This window comes from Simochromis diagramma, unplaced genomic scaffold, assembly GCF_900408965.1.
Source record: "Simochromis diagramma unplaced genomic scaffold, fSimDia1.1 OVJJ01000481.1, whole genome shotgun sequence".
Classification (NCBI taxonomy): domain Eukaryota; kingdom Metazoa; phylum Chordata; class Actinopteri; order Cichliformes; family Cichlidae; genus Simochromis; species Simochromis diagramma.
In genome coordinates this window covers 1,261,963-1,278,882 of record NW_024386898.1, presented here as the reverse complement: position 1 = coordinate 1,278,882, position 16,920 = coordinate 1,261,963, and the positions used below count along the sequence as shown (strand labels likewise).

The window sequence follows — 16,920 nt, the reverse complement described above, 5'->3', positions numbered from 1 at the left end:
AAACGTATGGTCAGGGCACAAACATGAGCTCCTGCATGGTAAAACTATTCCATGTGAAAGCAAAATAAGAATGCAAAAGGACTCGAGGTATTTGCTTTCCTTGGTGGCAGCACGATGCTAGAACACCATTAGCAGATGAGGAGCAGTGATCCTTCTGACCTTAAAAGTACTAATACGCCGTATACTCTTACCTGCTAACCAGAGAGAGGCGCGCTCTCCTCTCTCTCCTCTAACTAAGCTCTTATCCACTGCCCTTTGTGCTATTATTATTCCTTGTTGCTTAGTCGACATCGGCTGGCAGAGACATCTTAGAGCACCAAAGCCTGACTGCTACCTTTCACCTGGCATGTCATGCTGTGCTTTCTCGCTGTCTCTCGCTCGCTGGGATTGTTTGACCATGCCGAGCCTCTCTCACTCAGTGCACAACATGGCTGTGCTCTTCTTGATTCCTGCCCTTTCCTGATCTCTCTCTCTGCCACCCTCTTCCTGTCTTTTCTCTCATCTTTTTGGCTTTCAGTGTTCAGCTTTATTTAAATGTTCCATGTGTGTGAATGTTGTCATAGATGCATTAACCCTCCAGTTGTGAGATATGTATATATCTTTATATATACAGTGCTTGAGATGCTTTTAGAGGAAAACTCTGAGTGTTGGTAAATGGATTGTTGTACAGTTTGGCCTCAGCAGTCGCATTTTCCCTGTTGCTTCCTGTGATTAGCGCCGTCTGTCCAGCTCAGACCTGTTTGTTCAACGTCCACAGTGACAGATGTACAGTTGTGTTGTTTGGACTGCTGAAAGCTAGAAAACAGGCTCTTGGTTTACTGAGTCTCTGTGTCTGACTGAAGGACTGCAAAATTCCTGCACGTTATGAGGAGGTTATCTGTAGTTTATACCAACCGTGGCCACAGATACCTGCTGATAGAAGACCACTTGTGACCTCTATGACAGTCAGAAGTCTCCTTGATCCTTCGGCTTTGTCGGGATCAACGTCCTTGCAGATTACGAGTTTACAGATGCACTCAGTGGACAAGCCGCAGGCTGATCTGATCTGAGCTTTTCTGATCATATCAAACCTGTTTGATGTTTACAGGCTGTAAACTGGAACAGACCGGTGTTGTGTCAGGGTCATGTTTTCATTCCAGCATCAGCACAGACGGCGTGTAGCCACTGAAACTAGCTTACTGTGAGCTTAAACGAGAAGGCGATGCATTAGTAGGAGACATCGATGAGTTATTGTTGAGTTCTTGCTGGACAGGTGCTTATTTTTACGATGAAGCCTTCTCAACGGCTTTGCTGAAAAGTTCACTTGGACTGTTGACCTTTTGGCTTTTACTCATAATGATGAGCACTGCAGTTGAATTGTGCTCATTTTGAGCAAGCCGAGTCTTAATCTACGTGATATTTGTGTGTTTTATTTATTTTTCAATCAGGGGTGGAAATGTTTTTAAAAATCAGTCGGCTCCTGGAAATAAGCCCGTCTGCACGTTCTGAGGAGCTAAGTTTGGGAGGGACTGTGAGGCGTGCTGTGCTGTAGATGTTGTTTGTCGCAGCGGGCCGACTAGGACCTCGCAGCCGTGCTTCCTCTCAGTGCTGTAGCCTCGCTTTAAGTTGCTGCGTTGCCTGTCCCGTTGCGCTTTGCCATGCTTAACCCACCCCACGAGGCCCCCTGGCGCCTAAAACACTTACTGACACCCCTGCACCACCCCTATATCTCCTGATTGTTTCCCTCTAGCTCCTTCTTGTGGCTGCTTTGTTTCTTTACAGCGTGCGTACGAGGGTGAATGAGAATCCCCTGTGTGTGTGTGGGGGGGGTTAGACAGCATAACAGTAGTGTGATTTCTTATCATTAATTTTTACTATGAAAGAATAAAGAATGATGTGTTTTGTTTGTTTTTTTGCTGAAACACTTCATGTACTGTTCTTTGACTGGCTTTTCTATTAATGATGCAGCTGGACTAGAGCTAAGGCAGCTTATGTTTCTGTGCAGGTGAAGGTGTAGTGTTGTAATGGGACAGGGAAAGGCAAGGGTGGAGCAAATAGACTAGAAAACAGGCTTGTTATAGCAGCAGGCAGCGAGTTGGGGGTGGATGGGTGAGGGTGGTGGTTTTTGTGGTGTTATAGCCTAGGGCCAGGAAGTGCTGAACTGTTTTTCTTGCAGGGATGACAGCAGTCAGGAGGGGGAGGAAGGGGAGGAGTTTGAGTGTTACCCCCCGGGGATGAAGGTGCAGGTGAGGTATGGGCGAGGCCGCAATCTGAAGACGTACGAGGCCACTGTGAAAGAGGCAGACGTGGAGGGGGGAGAGGTGCTCTACCTGGTGCACTACTGTGGCTGGAACGTCAGGTAAGACAGGACCTGGGGAGAAATCACCTAAACGTCTATTTTCACCCTAATTCAAAAGAAAACAGACCAAAAAAACAAATTTTTAAAAATCCATCTCTTAACTCATGGGATCACCGCCTACGTGGGTGTCCCCGCAGCAGTAACCCTTCCTCACAATTCTGCTTCGTGTGAACCAGTGCCATGGTCAGCACTCTGATTATGGAGAGCACTGGGCCATCTAGTGGCAGAAACACAACTGAGTATCGGGTTGATGCGGATTCACTCCTCAGCTTCCTCTCTCTCAGTTTTGACCAAAATCCCCTGTCTGTCTGTCCCCCAGCTGTCTGTCTCTCAAACAGATCTACAGACAGCCTGATTTTTTTATTTATTTCTTTTTTTTAACCAATTTGAAGTCTTTTAACAATCAAACAAAACTTCCAATCCTTCAATGTGATATTTGAATGTGAGCTAACACTGAATGGCCAACCTAAGTGCTGCTACACTCACCTCTACCTCTCAACCCTCTCCCCCCTCCCCAGCGGGTCAGGGTTAAACGCAGTGTTGAGTAGAGTGTTAGGGTACCATGACACAGAGGTTAACTAGTGCAATCGGCATTTCATCGTCTCAATGTTGTTGTGTGGTCCTCTAGCACTCTATAAAAGACAGTGGGATGTTCTCTGCATTGTGTCTGTTGTGTGTGATGTTGTGAAACTTTTTTCTTCCATCCCCCCCTCCCCTCCTCCTCATACGACCCACTTCCTCGGTATTGTGTGAATTCTACTGAATATGATTTGTGTGGTGGTCGGTGTTCTATCTTGTTTCTTTCTTCATCGTAAAAAGGTTGTGTCTTTTTTTCCACATAACACCATGGGATTTCTTCTCTTGCTGTTGAGGCTTACTGTGTCACAGCAATATGTCGGGGTCAGACAGTAGAAGCGTCTGTGTGGTGGTGGGTGGTGTGAGAGAATATTTCACAGCTCCTTCTTCAAAGTCCTAAATGATGAAACTCTTTCTCGTCTTTGTACTTGATTTTTTTTCCTTTTTTTTTTCTTCTTTCTTTCTTTTTCTTTTCTTTTTTTTTTTTTTATAGATATGATGAGTGGATCAAAGCAGACAAGATTGTGCGACCCGCCAATAAGAATGTACCAAAAATAAAGCACCGTAAAAAAATAAAGGTATGACTTTGGAGAGCCGGTGACTTTTATTAAGTCTTAAAATCCCGGTTTGGTGTCGTGAAGTGAAAGGCTGACTGACTTATGTTGACTTCTGGCAGAAAATGCAAGACAATTTGGAGAGGCTCGATGACAGGGAGGTCCTCGGCCCTTCGTCCAACGCTAACCGTGTCCCGCGCTCCAAGTGTGGCCTGAGCCAGGACGTCTTTTCCAAGATGGACGAGGGTGAGGACAAAGGGCCTCAGCAGTCTCCAGTCAAGGCTATAGAAATTACTTCTATCCTCAATGGCCTGCAAGGTAGCAACACTCATTAGCCTGTAGTGGTCATGCACACTTGCAGCAGATTAGGACCGCGTCACTCTGATGTGTGTTGTTTTTTGTTTTTTTTAACAACCTAATATAGCTTTGTTCTGTTTGCTTCAGCCTCCGAGGTGTCCACGGATGAAAGCGAGCATGAAGCTGAGGAGGGAGAGCATAACGAAGAGGATCAGCCAGGGAGCCGTCTCAGAAAAGGCCAACCAGAGCCACCGCAAATTCCAGAGCGCTGGGAGGGCGGAGCCCCGTCCGAAGGGTCCAAACCCTGTCCTGTCACGGGAAAGGCCCAGGACACCGTCAGTGTGGAGAGCCCAGATGCCGGAAAGCGCAGAAGCCAACCAGAGTCGGAGGGAGAGGCGAGCACGAGGAAGAGGAAAGCTGACAGCGCAGCAGAGAGGACTCCAAAAGGTCAATCCAAAGCTAAGACCAGGAACACCAGGAGTGCTGACTGGCTACCTGCGGGTTCTCCGATGAGAGGGGAGGAGAGAGCAGCCGCTCCTGGAGAGGAGAGGGGGGCCTCATCTAGCAGCAGTTCAGATGATGAGGGTGCAGCTGTGGCCGAGGCTCAGCCTGAGGAAAGTGAGCGAACCCGCCCCAAAACCAAGGGGTCACCGACCAAGAAGTACAACGGAATGAAGGAGAAAAGCAAAACCAGCCGACAAGGAGGCTTCTGGGAGATTCCCGAAAAGAGAGCCAAAGTTTCTGGGAATGTAGAGGAAAGGCCCGCCGTTCGCCCAAAAGGACAAAAAGACGTGTGGTCCAGCATCCAGGCCCAGTGGCCAAAGAAGACTCTCAAGGAGTTATTCTCTGACTCGGACACGGAGGCCGCAAACTCTCCTCCCCCACCGGTGTCCTCATGTATGGAAGAGCCGAGCGTCGAGCAGGAAGCGAGAGGCGAGGACGACACCTCGCAGGAGCAGATGGAGACCGAGAAGCTCCGGGAGTTCCCGAGCAGCGGGAGCAACTCTGTACTCAACACGCCACCGACGACGCCGGAGTCCCCATCGGGAGGAGGAGGCAGCGCCGTGGAAGAGTCTGGTCAAGCGCAGCCTTCCTCCCCGCCCCCATCCATACCCGCTGCCTTGCCTTCAGAGCCGGTTTCGGACGCTCTTCCCACAGGGCCAGTACAGGAGGAGGTGACGGGCGGGCGCAGCGAGACAGATAGCAGCACAGTGGAGGTGGAGAGTCTAGGAGGAGAGCTGCAGGACGAAGGGGCGAGTTCCCCCTCGAAGGTGTTCGACGTCAGCCTCTCGTGCAACAGCAGCAGCAGCTGCAGCCTCGAGCTGAGCAACAGCAGCCAGCAGGAGAGCGAACAGAAGTCCAAAGGTACGAGTGGCAGCAAAAATCTATTTTAACAGGTTTATTTTTCAGTGACACAACTCATTATTTTTCTTCAGGATGGAATACTAAAGAAACAGAGGCTGACTACTCATTTCACAGTCCGCCTATTCCCTCACCATCTTCTCGCTGTTTTCTTTTGTAGCATCTGCGAGTCAGAAGCGGCAGAAAGAATCACAGACTGGCGGCGCAACAAAGAAACACAAGCCAAACCGCAAGAGCCTCGGTGTGCCTCCCAAAAAGAATAGGAAAACAGGTAAGAAGCGCTGTGGGTGGAAATGATGACACCCGCTAACGTTCTCATTTTCAGCGCCAGCACTGCTTTCATGTGTCTCCGTTTCATTTATTAACCTGTTTGCAGGCATCATGTAACAGATGCCAGGTAGGAGAGGATATGAGGCGTTTCCTGTTCACTGCATTTTCTTTCTTTTTCCTCTTTTTCTTCAGCCAACAGCAGTGACAGCGAGGACCAGTCTGTTGTTGAGGGCACTGCCAAATCAACTGCCTCTAAAAACAACCCATCGGAGCTGAAGGCTGCCACTTCGCCCAAATGTCACGGGCGATCTCCCCCTTCGAGCCATAAATACCACAAGCAGGGTGATGCAGACCATGCACAGCACCGGGATAACCACGGAAGATCGCCGCGGGTGTACAAGTGGAGTTTCCAGATGTGTGAGTATCCAACCCATTTGGTTTATGCTTGTCAGCTCTTTAGTGCTTCTTGTGAACCTATCCTTTCATTTTGGGTCCTCTCAGCTGATCTGGAGAAGATGACCAGCCTGGAGAGGATCTCGTTTCTTCAGGAGAAACTTCAGGACATCAGGAATCACTACCTCTCCCTCAAGTCTGAGGTCGCCTCTATCGACAGACGACGAAAACGCATGAAGAAGAAGGAACGAGAAAGTGAGTCAGCTCTTTATTGCCTGGAATAATAACTAGCATGTTATTTACTAAATTTGGTTCACCATTAAAGCAAGAGGAGTAAAACAGGAAGTCACTGTCGCATCTTTTTTTTTTTTTAATCAGCTTAACCAATCACTGCTTCTGCTCTGCAGGCACAGTGGCCGCTTCCTCCTCATCATCCTCCTCCTCCTCACCGTCCTCCAGCTCGCTCACAGCGGCAGTCATGCTGACGCTGGCAGACCCTCCGGTATCATCCTCATCGTCCTCATCTCAGAACTCCGGGGTTTCAGTGGAGTGCAGGTGACAGGACGACCCAGCAAGGAGCCACACCGCACGAAGCACTTAACCAGCACCCTGGGGTCAGCGCCCCGATTCCCTTTCAACAGGATGAAAAAGTCGACCCACATACTGTAACTACGGGGCACAAAAACCAGACCAGAGACAAAAAAAACCACGAAAAAACAAAACAAAAGAGAAGAAACAAGCACTATTTTTTACTGACAACTGTTTTCTCGGCAAGCTAATGGCACTTAAGTGCACTTTTATGACGATTGTGTAGGGGTGGGGCGGGTGAAATTTGTCCAAAAAAACCAAACCCAACATATATACAGATTTGACTTTTGTGCTTTACTTAATTGAACATTTAAAATAATTGTTTTTGCAAGCAATAATTGTTTCCATTTGATAAAGTTGTATTGCAAAGGGATGATTTCCAGTGAAGACCATCTGTCATCTGTCCTCGTAGCCCAACATGGCGCTCGCCATGTTATTTCTGGAAATCTGGAGGAGAGACGCTGCCACATTGGCATTAAGGGCATAGGAAAGGTAACTTTGCTATGTTTCTCTCTGTTTCATTAAAAAAAACACAAAGAAAAATAAAAAGGACCTTCATGTGGATGGGGTTGCCCTCCCCATGTTCAGGCAATCGCTCCTGTACATGGTCTGAATCAAGTAGGTGGTGATGGATAAGGTTTCAGCACCATCGTATGTCCGCTGATGGCCTCAGTGGATCATAAGGAATGATACTGTAGTGCCTTTTTTTTTTTTTTTTCTTGTTTATTGTTGTTCTCCGCGGGGGCACTTTGAGAAAAGGACAGTACTTTCTTTTCCTGATCCTCCTCTTAGATCAGAGCGTTAGCTGGAACAACGTGTCCCATATAAAAGACTGCAGAACGCTGTGAGTGAGCGAGTGAGCGGGCAGTGAAGGGCTAAGTCTTGGCAGGTAACGACGGGATGTTATCAGTGTATTAGGATTATTACGGTAATTGTAAAAGCAGAGCTCCTGTGTTGGATCACCTGCAAATCTACTACTGAATACTCATCCACAGATTACTGTTGAGATAACAGTCTAAAATGTGCAATGATGGAGGTTGGCGAATGCAACGGATGCATTAAATCAGTTCATCAGCCTTTTTAAAAGCCCATCTGCTTTTTTTCATTATGTTTCCATCCTCCATTTTGTTTTCAATCCCCCCACTTCAGTTGCATCAGCTTCACTGATGTTGATGTTGCATATCTGCAACCGGATCGAGTCAAAAGTCAGAACACACACAATCAAAGCCGAACTCCACGTTTTCAGTGTTTCCATCTACATGAATTTATTTAATTAAGTACATTTTCACTTCATCGAAATGACGCATACTTTATTGGCATGACATGCCTGCTTCTCACACTCATCCCTACCAAAAGAAAAGAAAAAAAAAGTTTGACTCTGTTTCTTGTACTATGACCAGAATAAAGGTAGAGATATTGTAAATGTGCATTTATATGATAAGGTGACGTACATGTATACATTTCTGAAGACATCTCCAGTGTTTCCTTTGTATAGACCCCCCTACTGTATGATAACCGGAAGTTACATTTTGTTCGGCACTTGTATGTAACTGTATGCTTTTGTTATAAATTTGTATATTGAGAAGTGTTTTGAGTCGAGCTATTTAATATCTTGCACTGTTAATAACATGTACTTTTCTGTACAGACAGTTTTATGGTTTTAACTGTAGTTTGAGTGTAAATAACTGAGGGTTGCAGCATGTTCCGTTTTTGTTTTTTTGTCCTCTTTCTTGTTCTGTTTATTTGAGCTCATTTAATGTTGTTCTGTTCTCCCTTTCTCATCAGTTTTGAGTCTTTATCTAATTTCATGTTTGCTTTAGTTTTTATCCAGTTTTTCTTTGTGTCTTTTGTTTTTCTATAGCTTGTGCTTGTGAGAGAAGAATGGTGGTTTTTGGATGCGGCTGAACTATTTTCCAACCTGTACATGGCCTAAAGCTAAAACTGTATGAACTTGTATACAGGAAAAAGTCTGTGTCATAGATCAACAGAAAGTAACGGAGCTTATTGAAAAATGCTCAATAGTATTTATTAGGCTCATCTGAGGATGGTCATTGTGTAATTTATTGTAAAAATGTAAGCAAAGCAGAAGCCTCTGTTTGAAATAAATGCCATAGTTTGTGAAGTACTCGGTGTGTCTCTTGCATCAGTGGTGGAAAGTAACTTTAGTCAAGTCTTTGAAGCACTTTACTCAGACACGTCTCTGTTATTATATAATTCAGTGATGACCAGCAACTGTAATCACTTCTATCAAAGCAGAGGTTTTGGCAGTTTGCCAGTCTGCAGCATTCAGCGGTGTGTTAGCATAACGGCAACGAGGAAAGACACCAGCAATCATCTTGGGGAACCTGCCCGTCAATTTGGAAAGGCTTTTAAGGCAGCGTCCAAACAATATGAAGCCAATCGCTCTACAGCGAGAAAGATAAAAACTACTAGAGTGGGCATCCCAGGAAATTCACCCGAGGTTTATGACAGCACAATTAGAAAAAGACTGGACAAGTATCATGTGTTTTGTCTCCAGAGAAAGTCTTTCCTCCCCAAAAAGAACATGGCAGCAGTGTTGGTTTAAAAATGTGCATCTGAACAAACCACAAGACTTCTGGAACAATGCCCTCAGAGCAGACAAGACCAAAGTAGATACATCAGACCATAATACCCAGCACCATGTTTGTTATAAACCAAACTACACATCAGCACAAACCCCCTCATACTAATTGTCAAGCATGGTGGCTGGTGGAGGGGTGATGATTAGGGCTTGTTTTGCAGCTACAGGACGTGGGCATGTTGCAGTTAGTCGACCACAAAGACCTCTGTATACCAAAGTATTCTAGAGCCAAATGTGAGGCCATCTGTCCGACAGCTAAAGCTTGGCCAAAATTTGTTCATGCAACAGGACAATGATCCCAAACACAGAAGCAAATCTACAACAGAATAGCTTAAAAAAACAAAATGATGAAGGTGCTGCAGTGGAATGCTGCGGTGAGATGATAAGAGATTTGTGCATAAATCAATGCCGGCAAACCTCAACCATCTGAAGCAACTTCATAAAAAAGAGTAAGTGGAAATTCCTCCACAAAGATGTGAGAAACTGATAAGGTCACACCGAGGTGGTTCTGTTATAGGGGTGTGCTTAGTTTTTCCTCTTGGTCTAATTTTTGTTAAATAAATAAGAAATAAAAACTTTTTTTTATTATTATCTAAGACGTAAAACCTTAGAACTGAAAGACTACATTTTTAACCATAAATTTAAATACTTGTTTTTGTTAGTTTGTACATAATTATTTTTTTTAAATGCAGCATTTTAACTTTTTATCAATTTATATTAATATTATTATTATATTATGTATTTATAATATTTATATCTTAAATATTATTCTTCATCATTTTGATTTTAATTTAAAGCATGGCTGGGTAAAAGTGCTAAGGGGCGAAATGTGGCCAAACAAATTATTCGACAGATTATTATTGGTAATTTAACTACATTATACATTAATTTTGGTAAAGTACAGATTATTAACCAGATTAATGATGGTTAAAAGCAACTAATCTTTGTGCGTTATTTATATTTGCCTTTGCTAATTATCACAGGCAGTATATAAAATATTATACAGTCTATGGTTATTAGTGGATGTTTTATTTCCTTAGTTTGAGCTTGTTTGTTGCTAACTCAGATATTTTGGGGTAATTTGGGTCACATTTCCCGCCTTCGTCTACGTCATCACTACGTACTTCCTGGCACACTTCCTCAGCAGCGTGCTAGCTGCTAGTCAGCGGCGAGCGTGGCTGTTCATAAGTAGTTTGAGAAATGTTGAGCGGCAGGACGAGCGCGCTGGTCGCCGGGGTGTGTGGTGCTCTTTTCATCGCATACTGTGTTTACTTTGACAGGAAGCGGCGGAGTGACCCCCGTTTCAAGGAAAAGTTACGTGAGCGTAAGTGTGCAGGTCAACGGCGTAAACTTAGCATCGTAGCACGTTAGCCTCCATGTGACCGCGAGGACGTTAAGAAAAACACTCAAAGCTTCTGGAAACTAATCGAGACTGCGTATTTTCTGTAGTCTTCAAAGCTCCGACTATGGTAACATTTACTCTAATATTATGTCCCTCAGCTGCAGAAGAAGAAAAAGCATGCTACAAGCAACAGCTAGCAAACGTATTCCCTCGTGTTTTCCGTGTTGTACAACAGCAAACTAAACATGCAGCATGGTCTTAAAAACCCACTTCTCTCTCACAGGTCGACGAAAGCAAAAGGTTTCCAGTGAGAAGACTGGGCTTACAAAGGTAGGACATGTAGAAAATAATCGATTCTTGTCTCATTTTGTTTAGTTGAAGCTTACATTTGTTTTTTGTTTATTAACTTGACTTTGAAGCTGCCGAACTTGAAGGACGAAGAAGCTGTCCAGAAATTCTTCTTGGAGGAAATCCAGCTGGCAGAGGAGCTCCTAGCACAAGGTCAGCCACATGTTCATTCACAGAAAACACATGGAAGCTTGCAGCATGCGCAAGACGCACACCACTCATATCACTGTAACTGTGGCTACACTGGTGTAGTGACTCTCTACAAAGTTTTAAGCCCTGATAAATTTTTAATGCTTGTTTTTTATGTGGTCTGTAAACCCGTTTCTTCCCTAACCCAGGTGAATTTGACAAAGGTGTAGACCACCTGACCAATGCCATTGCAGTATGTGGTCAACCTCAGCAGCTACTTCAGGTGCTTCAGCAGACGCTGCCTGCTCCAGTCTTCCAAATGTTGCTCACCAGACTACCCAGCATCAGCCAGGTGAGAGTTACCTGCATCTCCTTGTTTTTTTGTTTAGCATCCTTGAAAACCCCCCAGTTGCCATTTGTGATTTCTGGGACAAGAAAGGGTGCAAGAATAAACCTTAGAATCATCCAAAGCTGAGAGCTGTGTGTCAGTAGCTCTCGGTTATTTCACCTCTAAGACAAAAATACTTAACGGCCCGTGTAACTGATTTGCCTTTCTGTAATGGGTAATCTCTGAAAGATATTTTCTTCCTCTCTTTCAGCGACTCATCGGCACTCAGTCTTTAGCAGAAGATGACGTCGAATGAACGTATGTGTGTGAATGAGATGGAAATCTATGAGGGAAGGGGGGTTTTAGACACTATCACTGCTGCACGGTTCAGTTGCTTGCGAATTCTGAGCTTCACTGGCCATCGGTTGAGATGAATTTCCCTCCATCACAGCACTTTGAGGTGGATGAACGTCTGCCAGGTTACATTTATCGAAATGCATTCCTCCTTTCCAACATATCGGTTATTATGTAGCCATTTGTTTGTATTTAAAGTGCAACCTAAGTATGTAGACGGTTTGTTCTGTTTGTGACTTGGACTGAAGTGAGTCTGTCTACAGAACACTTGCTTGTGGTGTAATGTTTATATAAATGGTTTTGCAGGTTAATTAAAATGTACTTTTTAAAAAACAAAACAAAAGCATTCCAGTCTTTCACCTGGGTTTTTGTTTTTTGTGTCTGTGTAATACTACAATAAAACATGATAACATGTGTTGACTTTTTGATTGTCCACTTGCCAGTAGATGGCAGTAGCAATGCACAGGAAAACCTGAAGCATTTAGTTCTGAAATATGGAGCAAGGGCACTTTCACTTTCCCCCTCAAATAAAGGGTGTGCAGGAATTGGGGACAAGTATGTTTGTATCAATAAATATTAATGAACATGGAGGGGAGTGAGCCAACCTATTGTACTTATCCCATCCATGTAGGTGCAAAACAAAAGATCTGTGAATTGCTGATATTAGTAATAAAACAGATGCTGCTGAAATGGGGTTAAATTGCTATCGTGAGAGTATTTGTTTCCAGCCAGAATGCTGAAACCTCATCTTGTACGAGTCCAATGAACCACAATGTCTTTATTGTGTGTGCAGGAATATAAAACTGGAGCAGCTTGTAGGGGAAGGGAGTGGGTCTGCTTGGATGTGTGTCTCTTGGAAGACAAATAGAGCTGTAATTATTTTTATCCCTCTCTGCAGCTGTTTTTTTCTTTCTTTTTAAGGGCTCTGGCCAGAGCAGCCCAGGCCTCAAGTTTTGCCAGGAAACAAGAGTAGGGGGGAAAAATAGTTTTTCAACATTAGGAATGAAAAAATGAACAGCGGCCCAGAAATGTCGAGTGCAGACTAAATGGTAGACAGTGTTCCATTTTCCATGAACTCATGTGATCACTCTTCAGTCTTTTCTCCACCACTCCTGGTGTTTAGCCACTTGGTGGAAATGGAGAAGCCTGTCAGGGGCCTGCAGAGTCCACTGGCGCTAGGTGTGTGCGTGCAGAAGAAGTGACTCGTTGTTAATCTATCCTTCGGGGAGGCGGAGAAGAAAAATAACAGACTGTGTTGGAGGTCAAGCTGAAATCTGTGGTCTGCTGCTGGCAGATCGAGGCTAGAAGCAGGTTCAGACTTCTCCACGGAGCGTAACACTGGCCTGCCTCTCCTGTAAATAAACACTGCTGCTGGCCTCGTGCTCTGTCCCCTGCAGACTGGAAGGAGCTCAGGGGTCACTGAAGGATGCCAGATAGGCCCTTCCTTCTCTGAAAGCGTACCAGCACAAAATAAACCCATTGAAACAGGCCCTGACACGAGGACAGACGCTGTTTGATTTAAGGATGACACAGCAAATCCAGTTTCGGGGCAGAAACCACACCCGAGTGAAGAGTGGGATAATAATCTAATGAATGGAGTGCTCACTGTAATACTTTTAATATAACATCATTCTTTTAATTGCCTTGCTGCTCTATTTTCAGTCTGTATGAATGGGTTATGAGTCAGCTCTTTGTATCTGATGAAGCTGGCAGCGGGAAGAAGAAAAATGAAGAAACTCCCTGTTGTTTTGCAGTAGGGGGCACTGTTGCTCCAGGCTGTATTTGGACACCTCTGTGGCGTTACACTGAGCCGCAGACAGATTCACAGTTTGAGGACGACTGAATGGACAGAAGCTGAGAGCACAACAGTTCCAGTTGACAGCAATAACAATGTCTGTGCCTGCAGCACAGATACCCTGTGATTTTTAAAAATCCTTTTGTTGTTGTTGTTTTGCTTTACTAATGTGTGCACGGTGACACATAAACATCGCTCCACCACAGGTAGAGAAAATAACCCCACGATCATGGCACAGGGAATGCTCAAAGCAGCCTGACTGCCATTGTAATTTGCTGGAAGTGTTGAACTGGGAATATTATAATCAGTACAATAATCTGAACTCTGCAACTCATTAGTGGAAATCCTGTCAACAAATTATCCGCATCGCTAATGACCTTTGCTGTGTGTTATTGGAGTGTGTGAGTTTGAATGTCAAAGCCTGATTACTGCTTCTGTGTACCAAGTGCTATCTGACCGGTGGAGATGTCTGGTTATGTAGGAGCAGCTGTGTTTGGGATTTTAAGGCAGCCAGAAATAACTTGGTTGTGTGTGGTTGCTATGGCAGCTTCACGTAGACTCTCGGTTGAACCGGTCTGCATTTGAGATCCTCTGAGTGTTGGCTTCTGAGCAGCGAGGGGGGTATTTGCTGCCTGTAGCTTGCTGATCGGTGTCTGTTTGGTCAGCAGAGGCCCGGAGTCCTGCCGCGTGATGATGCTCGCAGTCCCGCTGTCTGTGTCCTGCTGCTGCTGAAGCCATGGCTGTGGTGCTGAGGGGGGGGATAAGAAATGTCCCAGCTATTACAAAGCCCAGTGCCCTCACTTTGTGCACGCAGCACCAACACGGTATATTAAATACCCGCCGCCTTTTTTTCTTCTCTTTGTCAGTCACCAGCGAGGGGAAAAGAAGACGGAGAAAAAAATTTCCAAGGCACGTCCTAAAAATAAAGCAGCACTGTCTGTGCTCAGAGTATTAACTTCCACACAGATGACCCATTTTTCCATCTCAAAGGGTCTGAGGATGGTTGGAAAGGAAAAAAAGGAGGGTGGGCTGGGGAGGCAAGAGTGGAGCCAATCACGTGAATCTAAAGGAGGCTACAAATCCTGGCAGATTTCTCTTTCTCTGTGGGGTAATGCCTTGCTGTCATCTGTTTTTCCATTACTCTGCTGCTAGTAACTGAACTTGTGCTGCTGCTGTCGCTGCTAGCTGCTGCCAGGCAGGTTTTGTCCTCCATGTGTAGGCCTGCCTATTGAGCTCTGTTGTTTACATTCCCCGTGAGTGGGAGCCAAAGGGTGTGGGTGCCCCCCTTTTCTCTCCCCCACTACCAACCACTCAACCATACTGACTGCCTCTCTCCCTCTCTCTCTCTTTGCTAATGTCAGCCCCCACCCTGCCTCCAGCCTCCAACCTATCTCCCGATCACTAAATCTCTGATAAGGCTGAAATTCAATAGCGCGGCTGTTGCCTGAGAGAAGTGAGTGCGTCACATGACCTGTGAATTCCTGTTTACACTGAGCGGTTTTCATATTTCTGGTCTGATAACGCGAGGGCTGAAATTTTGTGATGAAGTGGAACAAAAGGGGAGAATATCAAAAGAACGTGTCACTCAGCATCAGTTCTCACCCTGTCATTGGCGTTATCTGCACAATCTAGGCATGCAGTTAAGCTGCAAGGGGGGGAAAGACGCACATACACACACACAAGCTGAACTGGAGGGTGAAGAAAGGGTTAACTAAGCAGACTGTGTGCACAGTTTTTTCTCTTCTCCCCCCCTCCTCCCTGTGATCTGCCTTCCTGTCTCACAAGCAGTGCAATGCAGAGGCTTTGAACATCATGAGAGTCAGACAGGCTTGTTTTGCATACTGTAAGTCTCCTGCATTGACTTGTAGCAAATCCTTGCCCTTGGGAGGCACGTCAGAGGGGATTAATGGGAGGGCCGGGGCCTCACAGAGTTTCCCATTGTCGTGGCTGTGCCCGCACTGTATTTTCATCCCGCAGAGTGAGAAAAGAGTGAGCAGGTGGGGAGGTGGTGGTGGTGGGGTGTGTGCAGCTTGTGTGTGTGAGAAGGAGGGGGGAGGGGGGTTATACAGTGGTGTTATTTCCCTCTGCCCTGATTTTTGGAGCTGAGCTGTAGGGAGGGGAGGACAGTGTAAATAATGTATTTGGAGCGGCGGGGTAGAGGGAGATGGAGCTTGACCGAGCTCAGAGCGGGTGGAGGGGGAGGGAAGGAAGGGTTGAGCGGCCATTCTGCTGCACAGGAAGCAAGGGGGTTGGAAGAAGGGGAGGTGGAGGTGGAGGGGGGAGCAGAGGAGGAACTGTACGAGCTACAACAACAATGTTGCTGTGGTGGTGCTCTGGGGAATATGGGGCCTCCGCAAGAATGTGGCAATCCTCTACTTCCGCTCTGCTTTCTCACTTTTAGCAAGACAAACAGTTTGCTGCTGCAGACTGCCGCTAATGATGCAAAGTTAAGAATAATGTAGGCGTAATCTTACAGCTGGTAGGACTTTCTCACTAAGAGCAACGATTGCAAAATGACACCGGCCGACCTTCTACAAAGCACGCATGCTAAAATTAAAATTTAAAAAAAGATTTGAAAGGTGAGGCAAGGGACACATTTTGCATTTCATGCTTACAAGCTCGCCACAAAGACAGAAAACACAGAATCATGCAGCCTAACTGTACAAAGCATGCACAAGTATCTCTAAACTGTTAAAACAGACAAGTTTGCAGGTTTTCTTTTACACTTCCAAGAAACTGCATTAAATGGTCTGACACATTTTTGCAGAGCACTGAGCTGTGGTGTCATTTTTCAAAAATAGATACACAAACACGTCAAGAGCCAAAAATAAGCTAAACCTGCAAAGTGACTTACAGGCAGTTGCTGTTTTTTTCCCCTAACCTTTTATCATTCATGTTTACGTCCAAATAACACCAACTTCACAGGCATTAGCTTTAAACTACTCATGCAGGCACTGAGTGATTGTTTACATACATACATTTTTATTTTTTAAAGCCTGCATGCTAGCTAGCCTCATCATACCTTATTTAAAGAAGTGTAAAAATGACGAATAACCATTATTATGGGGGATGTGTGCTGGACTGTCTCTAGTATTGTGTGTTTTCCACCTTGGTCTAACGTGTGCTAAGCTAAGCTAACCTACCTGTGATTACGAAAAATCACACGTTGCACGGTGACTGCATTGCGATGTGTGTCTTTCCAGTTTTCCGGTTATATTTATATATAAAAACGCTGCTGAGGGCCTGTGTTATTTCGCACTTCAATTGCCCACATTCCTATTTGTGGAGAAATTTCAGCTTTTTTTTTCAGATCTATCTATCTCTATCTTTCCGTGTTAGCAGGCAACCATAATTAAATCGTTGCATGTAATTGCCAACTTGACCCCATTCAGTCACAAATGGATTGCAGACTGATGCCATTCATTGCCGTTTTGTCGCCATCTTGATGCGGCAGCGTTACTTTGAAGATGACAGCCGACTGCGCAGTCGCAAACTCTCTTCAAAGCTATCATTTCAAAGACAAAGAGATTGCAAGTTCATTGCACACAGTGGCATTACTTTTGGTCGTGCCGCAGTCTCAAACCACTGTTTACCCTAGTTGGACTTTGGCATAAGCCGGAGGCTATAGCAGCTTAAATGGCGTA

The 16,920-nt window shown here is 45.2% G+C and overlaps 2 protein-coding genes and 1 non-coding gene across 6 annotated transcripts in view; all 3 read left to right on the top strand.

The window, feature by feature from the left end:
- The window catches only part of arid4b (AT-rich interaction domain 4B), a 38,443-nt gene extending 29,940 nt beyond the window's left edge, over positions 1-8,503 (top strand). For 3 of the 4 annotated variants that reach the window (XM_040034379.1, XM_040034381.1, XM_040034380.1), the window contains exons 17-24: positions 2,156-2,338; positions 3,408-3,492; positions 3,591-3,786; positions 3,913-5,130; positions 5,288-5,398; positions 5,590-5,814; positions 5,899-6,045; positions 6,198-8,503. In XM_040034379.1, the coding sequence (XP_039890313.1) occupies positions 2,156-2,338; positions 3,408-3,492; positions 3,591-3,786; positions 3,913-5,130; positions 5,288-5,398; positions 5,590-5,814; positions 5,899-6,045; positions 6,198-6,349 (2,317 nt within the window). In that variant the 3' untranslated portion in view covers positions 6,350-8,503. The remainder of the gene's footprint in view (positions 1-2,155; positions 2,339-3,407; positions 3,493-3,590; positions 3,787-3,912; positions 5,131-5,287; positions 5,399-5,589; positions 5,815-5,898; positions 6,046-6,197) is intronic. The other variant, XM_040034382.1, reaches the window with a different exon arrangement.
- A 1,590-nt stretch (positions 8,504-10,093) lies between these two features.
- tomm20a (translocase of outer mitochondrial membrane 20) lies at positions 10,094-11,895 on the top strand. The gene is made up of 5 exons (XM_040034390.1): positions 10,094-10,304; positions 10,606-10,652; positions 10,742-10,823; positions 11,009-11,151; positions 11,399-11,895. Exons 1-5 carry the CDS (start codon positions 10,181-10,183, stop codon positions 11,441-11,443), a joined length of 441 nt encoding a protein of 146 aa, XP_039890324.1. The 5' UTR covers positions 10,094-10,180; the 3' UTR covers positions 11,444-11,895.
- Positions 11,186-11,322, top strand: LOC120735292. Its single transcript, XR_005696213.1, has one exon. It is a non-coding gene; the product is annotated as a small nucleolar RNA SNORA14 (small nucleolar RNA).
- Positions 11,896-16,920: the final 5,025 nt, after the last annotated feature.